This window comes from Benincasa hispida, chromosome 11 (genome assembly GCF_027475165.1).
Source record: "Benincasa hispida cultivar pf3 chromosome 11, pf3_genome.v1.1, whole genome shotgun sequence".
Taxonomy (NCBI): domain Eukaryota; kingdom Viridiplantae; phylum Streptophyta; class Magnoliopsida; order Cucurbitales; family Cucurbitaceae; genus Benincasa; species Benincasa hispida.
Window position 1 is genome coordinate 11,625,409 of NC_143488.1, and position 10,980 is coordinate 11,636,388.

A 10,980-nucleotide genomic window follows, 5' to 3' on the forward strand; every position below is an offset into this window, starting at 1 on the left:
GAGTTGTGGCCTCTTAGGTTTTTGGAAGAGAGGAAGTGATTGAGAGGAAAAACTGTTTTTTCAGAGAAAAACTTCTACCTCTTTTTGGAATTCTATAAGTTCCCACACATGCACTAAAATAGGGAGGAATAAGGGGAAGGGAGTTACAACTCCCTCCCAAAACCATTTTCAAAATAAATTAAAATAATTTAACATATAAATATATAATAACTATCTTATCATACAATATATATTAAACTATATGTTATATCTAATATAACACATAACCTATAGTTTCATGTTGTATCAAATATAATATTACTTATAGTTTTCATTCTCTCAACAATGCATGATATTTAATATAAATCCTATTTATATTAAACTTAATTATATGAATCCAACTCATATAAGTAATATTTGAATCAAATTCAAATATTTATTTTCTCTTAAGTAATGTATCAAATACATTATAGTAATTTATCATATATAATTAAGTAGAATTAATTATATCACATATAATTAATTCCCTTAATTAATTTGAACATTTCAAATTAATCCAAAATTGATTCTCATTTAATCCTGGTTGAGCTATAGAGGAACCTCATAGACCTGTAGATTGAAGCTTCAATGGTACTTGAATAATTAATTAAATCTTTAATTAAATTATTCAACATTCATTAACTGTCGAGCTAAAGAAAATCGGAAACGAGATTTCCATGAGCAGCGGAACAAGATTATTCCAAATTACAATCGTGAATAAACAATGCATTTACAGTCGACTTCAATACAAACGGTCATACAATTCATACAGAGAAATTACAGCATGAATAAACTCAAATGAACAGAGATCAAACATCAAAGGCTTTAGACTGACTTTACTACCATATCTTAGGTCGGAGCCTACTCTATTTCCTAGCGCAGTCTCTTTCGATGGGGAGCATTAGAGCGAGCGAGCGAAGCCTTCAATTTAGAGGCTTCCCCCCTTATCCCTCACCATACCCTTTCATTTCCGCTTAAGCTTCCCCGGTTTGGGGGATTAATTGATTGGATACCCGAGAACCATAATCTTTCCTAGGAACTGCTTCTACGACGATAGATAGGGGTCAGGTTTGTTTGGCATCTATGCCCCCTGCCCTCCAAACAGTATGGGAGCCTTTCAGCTCGTACTGCTCACACTCCTAGATCTTCACGGCACCTCCTCCACCATAGTATGAGCTGAGAGCTGCTCTACGCACATATGAGGATTCGTCTCCACGTTCCGTTGCGCGACTCTGATCGAACAACAGCAACCACGAGCGTTCGAGATACACGACCACAACACAGCACGAACACCGCATGAAACTTCGCACTCGTCCTCAGCGATTTCCTCGGTCACGATCTCTTCAACAATAGCGAACAACCTCCACAGCACCACGAACGGCCTCCAATAAACCTCGACAGTGTCGAGTTGAGTCTGACACCACCAACAAGGTTACCTTGGTATTCTCGGTATGAGAATTCAGAGGGCAAGCTCTGTTCGGACTTGGTATGAGACAGACAAAGGAGGAAACAACGATCGCCTACACGACTGGACAAGTGGGAGATGGCGGAGACCTATCGTAGAGGTCGATGCCCAATCGTATAGATAAAGCTAAACGATCGTCTAACAAAAGCTATGCGATCGTTTAGCTCATCGTCTAGCTCGGTCTGTCAACTACAAACTCTACATGATCGTTTACCTTGGTCCAGCGATCGTCTAGCAAAACTATGTGATCGTTTAGTAAATACTGCATGATTGTTTAGCTCTACTCTACACGATCGTTTAGCTCACCCAGCCGTCATTTAGTAAATCCAAATTTACTTGACGACTATGTGAGTTCTTTTGCACGAGAGAGAAAACTCATAAACCTTTTCAATCTTTTGTAAAAACTTCTTTTTAAAATAGGAAAACCTTTTTCCTTTTAAACTCACGGTTATCATGATCCAATAACCACCTACTACTTTGGTTATTTAAAAGAAAAAGAATTAATAGTCCAATAATTGATATTATTATAAACATAAATGATAACCAACTTATCATACTATATTTATAACCTATAATTTTAATATTTCATCTCATGAAATATATAAACCATAGTTCTTTTTCTATTCCATGGTACTTAATGTAAATCTCATTTACATCAATCCTCCACTAGATGTATCTCATACATCAAACCGATTATATCATATATAATCAAAATACCTATTGTCAATTTGAACATTTCAAATCAACACCAAGAACTGATTCTCAACTGAATCCATTGAGCAACCAAGGGGACCTCATGGACCTGTAGCTCGAAGCTCCAACGGTACGTGAATAACTGACTAAACTCTTTAGTCATGGGATCCACCATCCATTAACTGTCAGGCACTCCACTAAAGACCGACAGCTGAACTCTCCTTACCACGGATATATTATATGTCCATCTTAACCAATCAGCAGTGCGACAACCCTTCACAGATCGCTCGTAAGTACAACTAGGCCAATAATCGTTATGCCCCTGTAGTTATATCTGTCTCCTTAAGTACCACTGATCCTTCTAATAAACATAAGTCATAGTCCTACTATGACTAAGTCTTCTCTTCCAAAGAGAAGCTGTGGCCACTATATTCAAGCCCCGAAATCAGCTCTTAAGGGAGCAATCTCTCTACTTATCCCTGCTTCGGGAAAGAAGTGAATTCCATCTTGTGGATTGAGTTCCCAGCTTTCAGATCAGAAAAGTCCCTAAAAAGGTAGGCATGTTGAGTTGGAAATCTGGCCACTCTCACCCATACTGATCAAAGGATCGCCCTCAAAGACAGGAGTTCCCAAAACACTCAGGATTGAGGTCGTGTCACCTATGGTCGTTTAGGTGAGATGCAAGTCTTTAGTATCAATGGCGTTATATACAGAGTCTAGTCATCTTGTGGTCCAGGTCTTATACAAACTCTTTGTATAGGACACCCCCGCTCCACGTCTCTACATGAATGGTCAGGATCAATCATCTGTAGTAGTTTAAAACACTTGCAAACCTATACAAAGCGGGTCGTATCCGTAGTGTCACCTGGATCTTTATACTACAGACCTATTTAGGTTATCACTTAAGGCATGATCCACTTGTATATTACATATACATGCTTAAGTTCACATAAGATAACCAAGGAGCTTTGTTTATTAGATATGAGTAAATGTTAGAATTAAATAATGCTTTTTTTATTCATTGAACAATGTGTATCTTTACAAAACAACGAAATTCTAAGAGAATTAGGACATCAATCCCAACACGAGCACTCCACTAAAGACTGACAGTTACACTCTTCGCATTATAGATATATTTCTGTATCCATTGGATATAACCAATCAACAATGCGATGGTTCTTCACAAATTGCTTGTAAGTACAGCTGGACCAAAATCATCATTTTACCCCTATAGTTACATCTAACTTCTTAAGTACCACAAATCCTTCTAATAAACAATAAATCATAATCCAACTATGAGTAGACTCCACTCAGGCCAGGAAAAGGTGTGTCGCCACATTGTTCAAGCCTCGGAATCAGCCTTTATAGGAGCAATGTATCTACTTACCTCAACGTTGGAGAAGGAGTGAATTCCTTCTTGTATAGTTGTATTCCCAGCTCCCCAATCAGACGAATCCCCAAAATGGTAGACTTGTTGAGTCAATGATTTGGCCACTCTCATCCATACAAATCAAAGAACCGCTTTCATAGATAGGAGTTCACGACTCACTCAAGATTCAGGTCATATTACCTATGGTCATCCTGGTGAAATGTAAGTCTCTATTATGAACGACATTATATAATGAGACTAAACATTTCGTGGTCCGGTCTTATACAAACTCCTTTGCATAGAATATCCCCACTCACATGTCTCCATATGAATTATCAGGATCAGATGCAGATCATTTGTAGCACTTTACAAGAATTGTAACCTCTACAAAACGGGACATACTCGTAGTGTCACTAGGATAAGGTATTCAGACTTATCCATCTACTATAGACCATTTAGGTTATCACTTAAATATGATCCACCTGTATGTCTCTACATACATGTTTAAGTTACAAGACAACCTTGGATGTTATTTTATTGATTTGTGGTTAATGCAACTAACTTTGAAATAAAACCTCACATATTTTATTACATAAATAAAATGTTTGTACAATACAATTACGAATTATAAGACCCTATGAGATTTAAGACATCAACCCCAACAATAACATGTAACAAAACTGAAATTATTAATTTCGTGTTATAATTGATAATATCAAATTTCCGTCAACATGTCGATAATTCTATGTTTCTATGGTTCAATATCAACATGAAGGTAAATCAATATTTCTATTATATCATAGAAAATCCACGAAACTTAAAAGATAAACAATAAAATGTCACTAATGTAAATATAATATAAAAAATAGACATTTTAATTTATCTAAAAATCATAAAAAAAATATTTATTTACTAATATAAATTTATTTTTTAAATTTTATATTCTTATAATTTTTTTTAGAAATATCCATTGACATTTTTATTGATTTTTCTATAAAAAAGTTTTGTAAAACCTTGATTGATATATCTGTATATATTGATGAATTCTCCCGTATGGAGATTTCACAAGATCCATTCAATAACTTAATACCCTTTCTTTTAGTTCTTACATACAAATTTACTCTAGGTATATTGCCTCAAGTTTTTTCCATAGTTCAACCATCGAATTCAAATCAAGGATGATCTTGCAATTTTTGAAAATATATGAACATTTTCAAAACAAATGATAATGTTCAGTGTATTTTTTATAATTTAAAAAAACTAAAAACTAGAAAGCCAAAAGTATCTCGAAAAAGAAACTGAAAGATAGTAGCAAGTGACAGGACGATGGTTCAATGAGGACAGATTTGCATCAAGATTTTGCTGGTGGTGCATGAAAAACAGTGGCAGAACTAGAAGTCAGAATGAACCCCATTTTCTGTCACCAAAATTTCCCACAAAACCAAAATAACATCAGTGCAATGCATGCACATATCTCAGAAAATCCAACACTATTTCGGGTTTAACGGTACAAAACTGTCATCCACATTACACCTGTTCGTATCAACGGTTCTATGAACAAACAAATTTGATGATAATTACCAATGGAAGTGAAAAATGGGGGAAGGAGTCTACATTATATCATCATCAACAACAACATTACATTTTATCTTGTGAATAAATAAAGCCAACCAATTATTGAGACAATTTTCCTAACAGGAAGGGGAAAAAAAAGGAAGAAAGAACAACAGAAAACTAGTGTGAACGTACTGCCTTCTATAGCTTAGCTTAGCTTGTAAATAACTTATGAAAAGAAAATTTCTAGTTGACACTTACAATAACTAAATGAAGAGCACAGCATTTGGCTTCAGTCCACTTGTTTATTCTCGTTTTTATTTCAGTGGCCATTAGCAACCACACCATTCTCAATCTTTTCACTTTCGCCATCCTTCTTGGCGTAGAATCTCCTGTATAATGAATCAACTTCAGTGAGATAGTAGGTGCCTGGTGATAGCAGGCTGCAATCCTTGCTTGTCACGAAGTCCTTGGCCCCATATCGATGCTCCATCAGCTGCATTATTTCGACAAATTTCTCGGGTACCAACTGCACAAAAATTAAATGTCCAAATCCATGGATTAATAAAAGCATCTTAATGTTCAATTTTTCCAAGGACAACAGTGCACAACCATAAATGCTAAAGACAAAAGGATCTAAGAACCACAGATCTATGGAGGTTGATTGTGCAAGTGTTTTTATAAGAACCTAAGCATCGAAAAAAAATCAATCAATTATGTAACTGTATCAATCTGTATCAATTATCATCAGCTTGAAGTTATTGAGTTTAAAGGCAATTTAACAAATCCAACTTGATATCAATATCAATTATCATATATTCTAGGATACAAAATGCTTTTTGGACGACTTTTCAGCTAGTTCGTTTAAAGTTTGAACTGTCCAGACTATCGGACAGGTAGCATTCAGGCTAAAAATAGAATTGTAGCATCAGCTTAAAGTTAAGTTCTAATTCAATTACATTTGAGACGATTGTTCAGATGATGACCTAATTACTGCCTAAACTTCTGCGAAATTAGTTAAGTGCACAGAAAAGCTGAGAAATTATTACCTCATGTCTCGATTTCAACTTTTTATCCACGTTCAAGATAGCTGAAATGTTGGACAAACTAAAGGGATTTTGACCTTCATTGAGTTTCAATGAGAACATCGTTGCAGTTGACCCACTTCCATAAGAGAACAATATCACCCTATTTCCTACCTGGTATGGAAACAAACCATTTAGACAGGTGAAAACAAAGCAGCCAGATGTGTATGTAGCTGATAGAGACGATGTATACCAATGAGTTATTCTTGTTGTGAAGAAGTGATATAAATGCTGCATAGAGAGAAGCAGTATACATGTTTCCAACTTGCTTTGGTATCAAAGTGGAGGGTTGCACCTTTGCATCATAAAGAGGCTTTGCAAGTTGTTGAGTTATCTGCAAATCAATTATATTAGTTGTAAAAAGTGAAGAACAAATGACCAATAAAAGGATGTCTGCTATAAGGTATAAGACCTTTTCGAGATCCCGACTCTGGTAACTTTCATCGTTAGACAAGTTTGAAAATGGGGCCAGCTTTTCTTTAGCAGGTTCATCGATTGAGCTATAAAGACCAGAGAGAACTTTAACATCCACTACAGCAACCAGAAACAACCAGATGTTTTGAATTTGAGAAGTAATAAATCTTGAGCAGAGGTAGCATATACCTGGCATTTCTCTTGAAGTCATTAAAGAGCAATCGAGCAAAGCTCTTCTGCACAAGCTGCCGGACATGAAAGGAAATTGAATCATTAGGCAAACACTTCCCAAGCACTTACTTGGAAAACACAGAAATACTGAATAAGTTAGAGAAATTTTAGTAATAAGACTAGCCATAATCAATTTTTTACATATGTTACCTTATTATAGGGAGAATGAAATACAAAATAGTCAGCATTGGAAATGGAAAATTGTTTGCCCTCCAGTTTCTCGTACCTAATAAAAGTGCAATGACAGGTAAGATAAAAAAACCTAGTCTCCAAAGGAAGATTAATTTATTCGAAATATGAACTTACTTGTGACATAATTGTTTGTAGCATGAATCCAAGGCCATGAGGTAACATGTTTGAGAGAGCTTACCATCAACAACCTGCAAGCATATTGTTATAGCGACTAAGTAGATGTAGCCAGAAGCTATATAAATTATTAAAACCATGTTAAACAGAATCAAAAGAAAAAAATATATATTAATACAAACGACAAATGTCTTTAGTACAACAGACCCTGGAGCATAACATGATGACATATGGATTATTCAAAAAGTTGGAAACAACCAATGAATTACAATTTATTCTGTTAAAGATTACCGGGTATTCACTGGCTAGGTTAGGCTTGTAAAAATCATAAACATGAGACATATGGCTTCCCCTCAACTTGCTTTCAAAAGCAATAGGAGCATCAGGTCCAATCAGCATGGCAATAGCTGCAGCCCCACCAGTAGGACGAGCAGGTCCTTCAGCATAGACCTAACAAAATAGACCAGTCAATAATGCAGATTTTGACAGCAAAGATTCCAAGAAAATAATGATATAATATGTTTCAACAGAACAGAGTCAAATATGTCTTATCTTCCATTTTGCAAAATTATAGATGTACACCGAAACAAATTAAAATATAAATAGATAGACCGGTTTATATCATACCGCACTATCTGTGCACACCACAAGACCATAACGCCCATCCCAGGAGCTGCTCTCTACCCAGTTGACACAGTTGAATAGGGCAGCTGTACCCCCATAGCATGCATTAGTTGAATCAACACCTTCAATATCGGTATTTCCATGTTTCTGCTTAGATGAAAAGATAAGAACATTCAGTAAAGTGCCCATCAATGAACCAACATTTATTATATCAAGAAAAGGATTTCATTCAAACAGTGCAGTAGACAAAAATTGAGATTTGCACCTTTAAAACTACTAGCCACTTCAGCTATTCTTGTCTTATACATATATGTATGTATGTATGTTATGTATTTAAGTATTATAGAGCTTAAATATAAAATACGTAATGTTAGTTAGTGATCCATACTTTTCTTCTATAACTAGTAAATTAACTACTGAAAAGGGGGAGGAAAAAAAAAGGAATAAAAAATAGTTGTTGACAAGACTACTAGTTTTTGGCTTCTCTAAATGAACTCTTAAGTTAATGAACCGAACCACTGATAAAAATCATCACAGTTATTCAAAATTAACTTTCAATCTTCACACTCCATTAAAATGACATCCACCCTTGCATCAAAAGAATCGGCCTTTAATGTTCTTAAAAGTTATACAATTGGTCCAAATCAACAAAAAATTACCATTAAAATACTTAACAGCATACTTCAATGACAACCCTTTTGGTAGATGATAATAATTTCAATCAAATAGAAGAAGGAAAACAAAAATCCCACTTTTAGTTCTGGTCACCCTCACTCTTGGTGGCCCTTGGTTTTTCATTTTAAAAAAGTGCAAGAGAATTAGAGTCCATTGGGGACCCAAAAATTTTACCTCAAATATTTGCATCAGGAAAGTCTTAATTGATTTGCTTTTATCTATAACAGTCTCACTGCCTACTTCTAGCCGGCCAATTTGTTTTGGATCAATTCCATACTTTTCAAGAAGGGAAGTGACAGCTGTCAAGCTGAAAATCCAAGAACTTAGATGTCAAGAATATTCTTTCAAATACAGAACAAAGATATTGAAACTAACAGCTGTGTCCGGATACAAAACCAAATATATTTTAGCCCAAAAAAAAATCAGCAAAAACTATTGAACAAAAGAGGATGAAACATGGTCACTACCTCATAGAGATGACATCTTCAACCTCAGTACAGAATGCCATGCAATCCTGTCCAAGCCCAATAGTGTATTTCCCCTTGCTTGCGCCATCATGAGCTTCCAATGCTTCCTATGTTCCCAAAACAGAAGGTATATTAATTTCAGTAGCAACCATACATGTAAGTGCAAGAACCAAATAGGAGCCATGGAGATGCAATTCTTTATTCATACTACAGTAATGTCAAATGACTTTTCCTAACAAAACTTGATGCAGATCCAAGAAATCCCAAGAAAAAGAAAACAGAACAACAAACAAAATTTAATCTAGGAGAATCGTTAATGAAAGACAACATGCACATGATATGTGCTAGATATGAGCTAAAAAGCTGCCACCAAACAATTGGGTCCGGTCCCTCAGCCCAGAAATGAGCTCAAAAGCTGAAATGGAGCCAACTCATACACACACACAAACAGACATTATAATTATACATGTGAAAATGCATAATTTAAAATCAATCGTCGATCGAAAACGACCAAACAAAAAAGGGGGAAAACATTTCGACACATTCAGAAAACGAAAAAACAGAGAATAATCATCTAAGATCGCGAGAAAACAGTACAAGTCCAAGATTAGTTGCGAGAAACACAAAATTCAAAAACAAATTCAACGAAACAAGAACAAAAAAGCTACCCCCAGTTGACGAATTTGTCAAAACACTACCAAAACACAATCCAAAGTAGAGAAAAACTTAAAAATGAGCTGAAAGTGAGAGATCTTCACCTGCTGAACGTAGGTAGGAGGGAAGTAGATATCTAGAGCGAGAATTCCGACATTGTTTGCCATTTCTGGAGCCTGTTAATGGGTTTGAATTCAAATTAAACGGATCGAAAGCAATAAAGAAGCAAAGTATTGTATGAAGAAGTTGTTATGTACCTCGTTTTGCTGTGAAAACGAAGAAACGGAGAGAAGAAAATTGGGAGAGAAGAGAGAGGAAATCCTTGAAAGTAGCAGAGAAAGATGGTGAGGCTCACATGGGGGCGGGTCTTAAATAGAATGCACTCTACATGAGCCTCCTGCCAAATATTTTGTAAACTACAGGTTTAATTTCCCTTTTGCTCCTCCGTCTTCCTTCTATTTACTTTCTTTGCCCTTTTATTATTATTATTATTATTATATTGTAAATTTATTAAAAAATACTTTGAATTTTGATGTTTCTCTAAAAAAAAAAAAAAAAAAACCTCTATAGTTTCCAAAGTTATAATATAAAAAAATTATCAATGTCTCAAAACTACTTTTAAAGTAAAAATACTATGATACATAGAGTTGTTAAATTTAGAGAGTTATAATTATAGAATTCACAGTATTATAAATTAATAAGTCTTGAAATTGATATATTTTAATTGTGGATCTCACATTGGAGTTAAAAAATTTTGGAACCAAATAAGAAGTAGAGTTAACGATTTGATTAACTCCTATATTTTTTAAAGATGACAAGAATCTTAAAGAAAATATAGCTTTATTAATGGCAAAGTTATTTGATGCTCAAACTATTATTCAAATTACTAGTTTGCCCTTAGTGATATTTTTGCAATTAAGATTTGAAAATTAAAAAAAAAAGGTTATATTTTCCAATACCATTGATTTTCCCTCCACCGCTCTTCCTCTTCCCATATATCCATTATTATTATTATTATTATTAGTATTATTATTATTATTATTAAAAGATTTCCTAAGTTTTCTTTTACAATAACCAAACAACGATAACGGCAAGGATTTGAGGATTCCAATTGACAATCTGTTGTAACTCTCCAACCGATTGCTTCACCAATTGACATAGACAGCGACTGTAATTATTGTTGGAGTTATACCTTAAATCTCATGAGTCTTGTAGTTGTAATTATATTGTATAAATAATTTATTTAGTTAATAAAATAAAGAGATATTCTATTTATTATTTAGTTACATTTATCCACAAAAACTAATAAATTAAGATCCAGGTTTTTTTTCTGAAACTTAAACATATATGTAAAGACATAATCATATTTAAGTTATAACCTAAACGGTCTATAGTAGATCGATAAGGTTGGGTACCTTATCCTGA

At 34.5% G+C, this 10,980-nt stretch overlaps 1 protein-coding gene across 1 annotated transcript; it reads right to left on the reverse strand.

Annotated features, from left to right (window-relative positions):
* Nucleotides 1-5,135: 5,135 nt before the first annotated feature.
* On the reverse strand, nt 5,136-10,108 carry HMGS (hydroxymethylglutaryl-CoA synthase / HMG-CoA synthase / 3-hydroxy-3-methylglutaryl coenzyme A synthase). The gene is made up of 13 exons (XM_039047100.2): nt 9,813-10,108; nt 9,660-9,731; nt 8,902-9,008; nt 8,609-8,741; nt 7,763-7,906; nt 7,427-7,585; nt 7,136-7,209; nt 6,980-7,055; nt 6,788-6,843; nt 6,597-6,684; nt 6,378-6,518; nt 6,149-6,298; nt 5,136-5,628 (listed from the first exon to the last, which is right to left on the reverse strand). Exons 2-13 carry the CDS (start codon nt 9,720-9,722, stop codon nt 5,422-5,424), a joined length of 1,398 nt encoding a protein of 465 aa, XP_038903028.1. The 5' UTR covers nt 9,723-9,731; nt 9,813-10,108; the 3' UTR covers nt 5,136-5,421.
* Nucleotides 10,109-10,980: the final 872 nt, after the last annotated feature.

Bases quoted from the DNA above. Each gene is read 5' to 3' on its own strand.
- HMGS (XM_039047100.2), bottom strand. From the start codon at position 9,722: ATGGCAAACAATGTCGGAATTCTCGCTCTAGATATCTACTTCCCTCCT. The intron at 9,009-9,659 runs GTGAAGATCTCT...TTGGGAACATAG, and splicing joins CTCCTACCTACGTTCAGCAG to GAAGCATTGGAAGCTCATGA. The intron at 7,210-7,426 runs GTAATCTTTAAC...ATATGCTTGCAG, and splicing joins ACCTAGCCAGTGAATACCCG to GTTGTTGATGGTAAGCTCTC.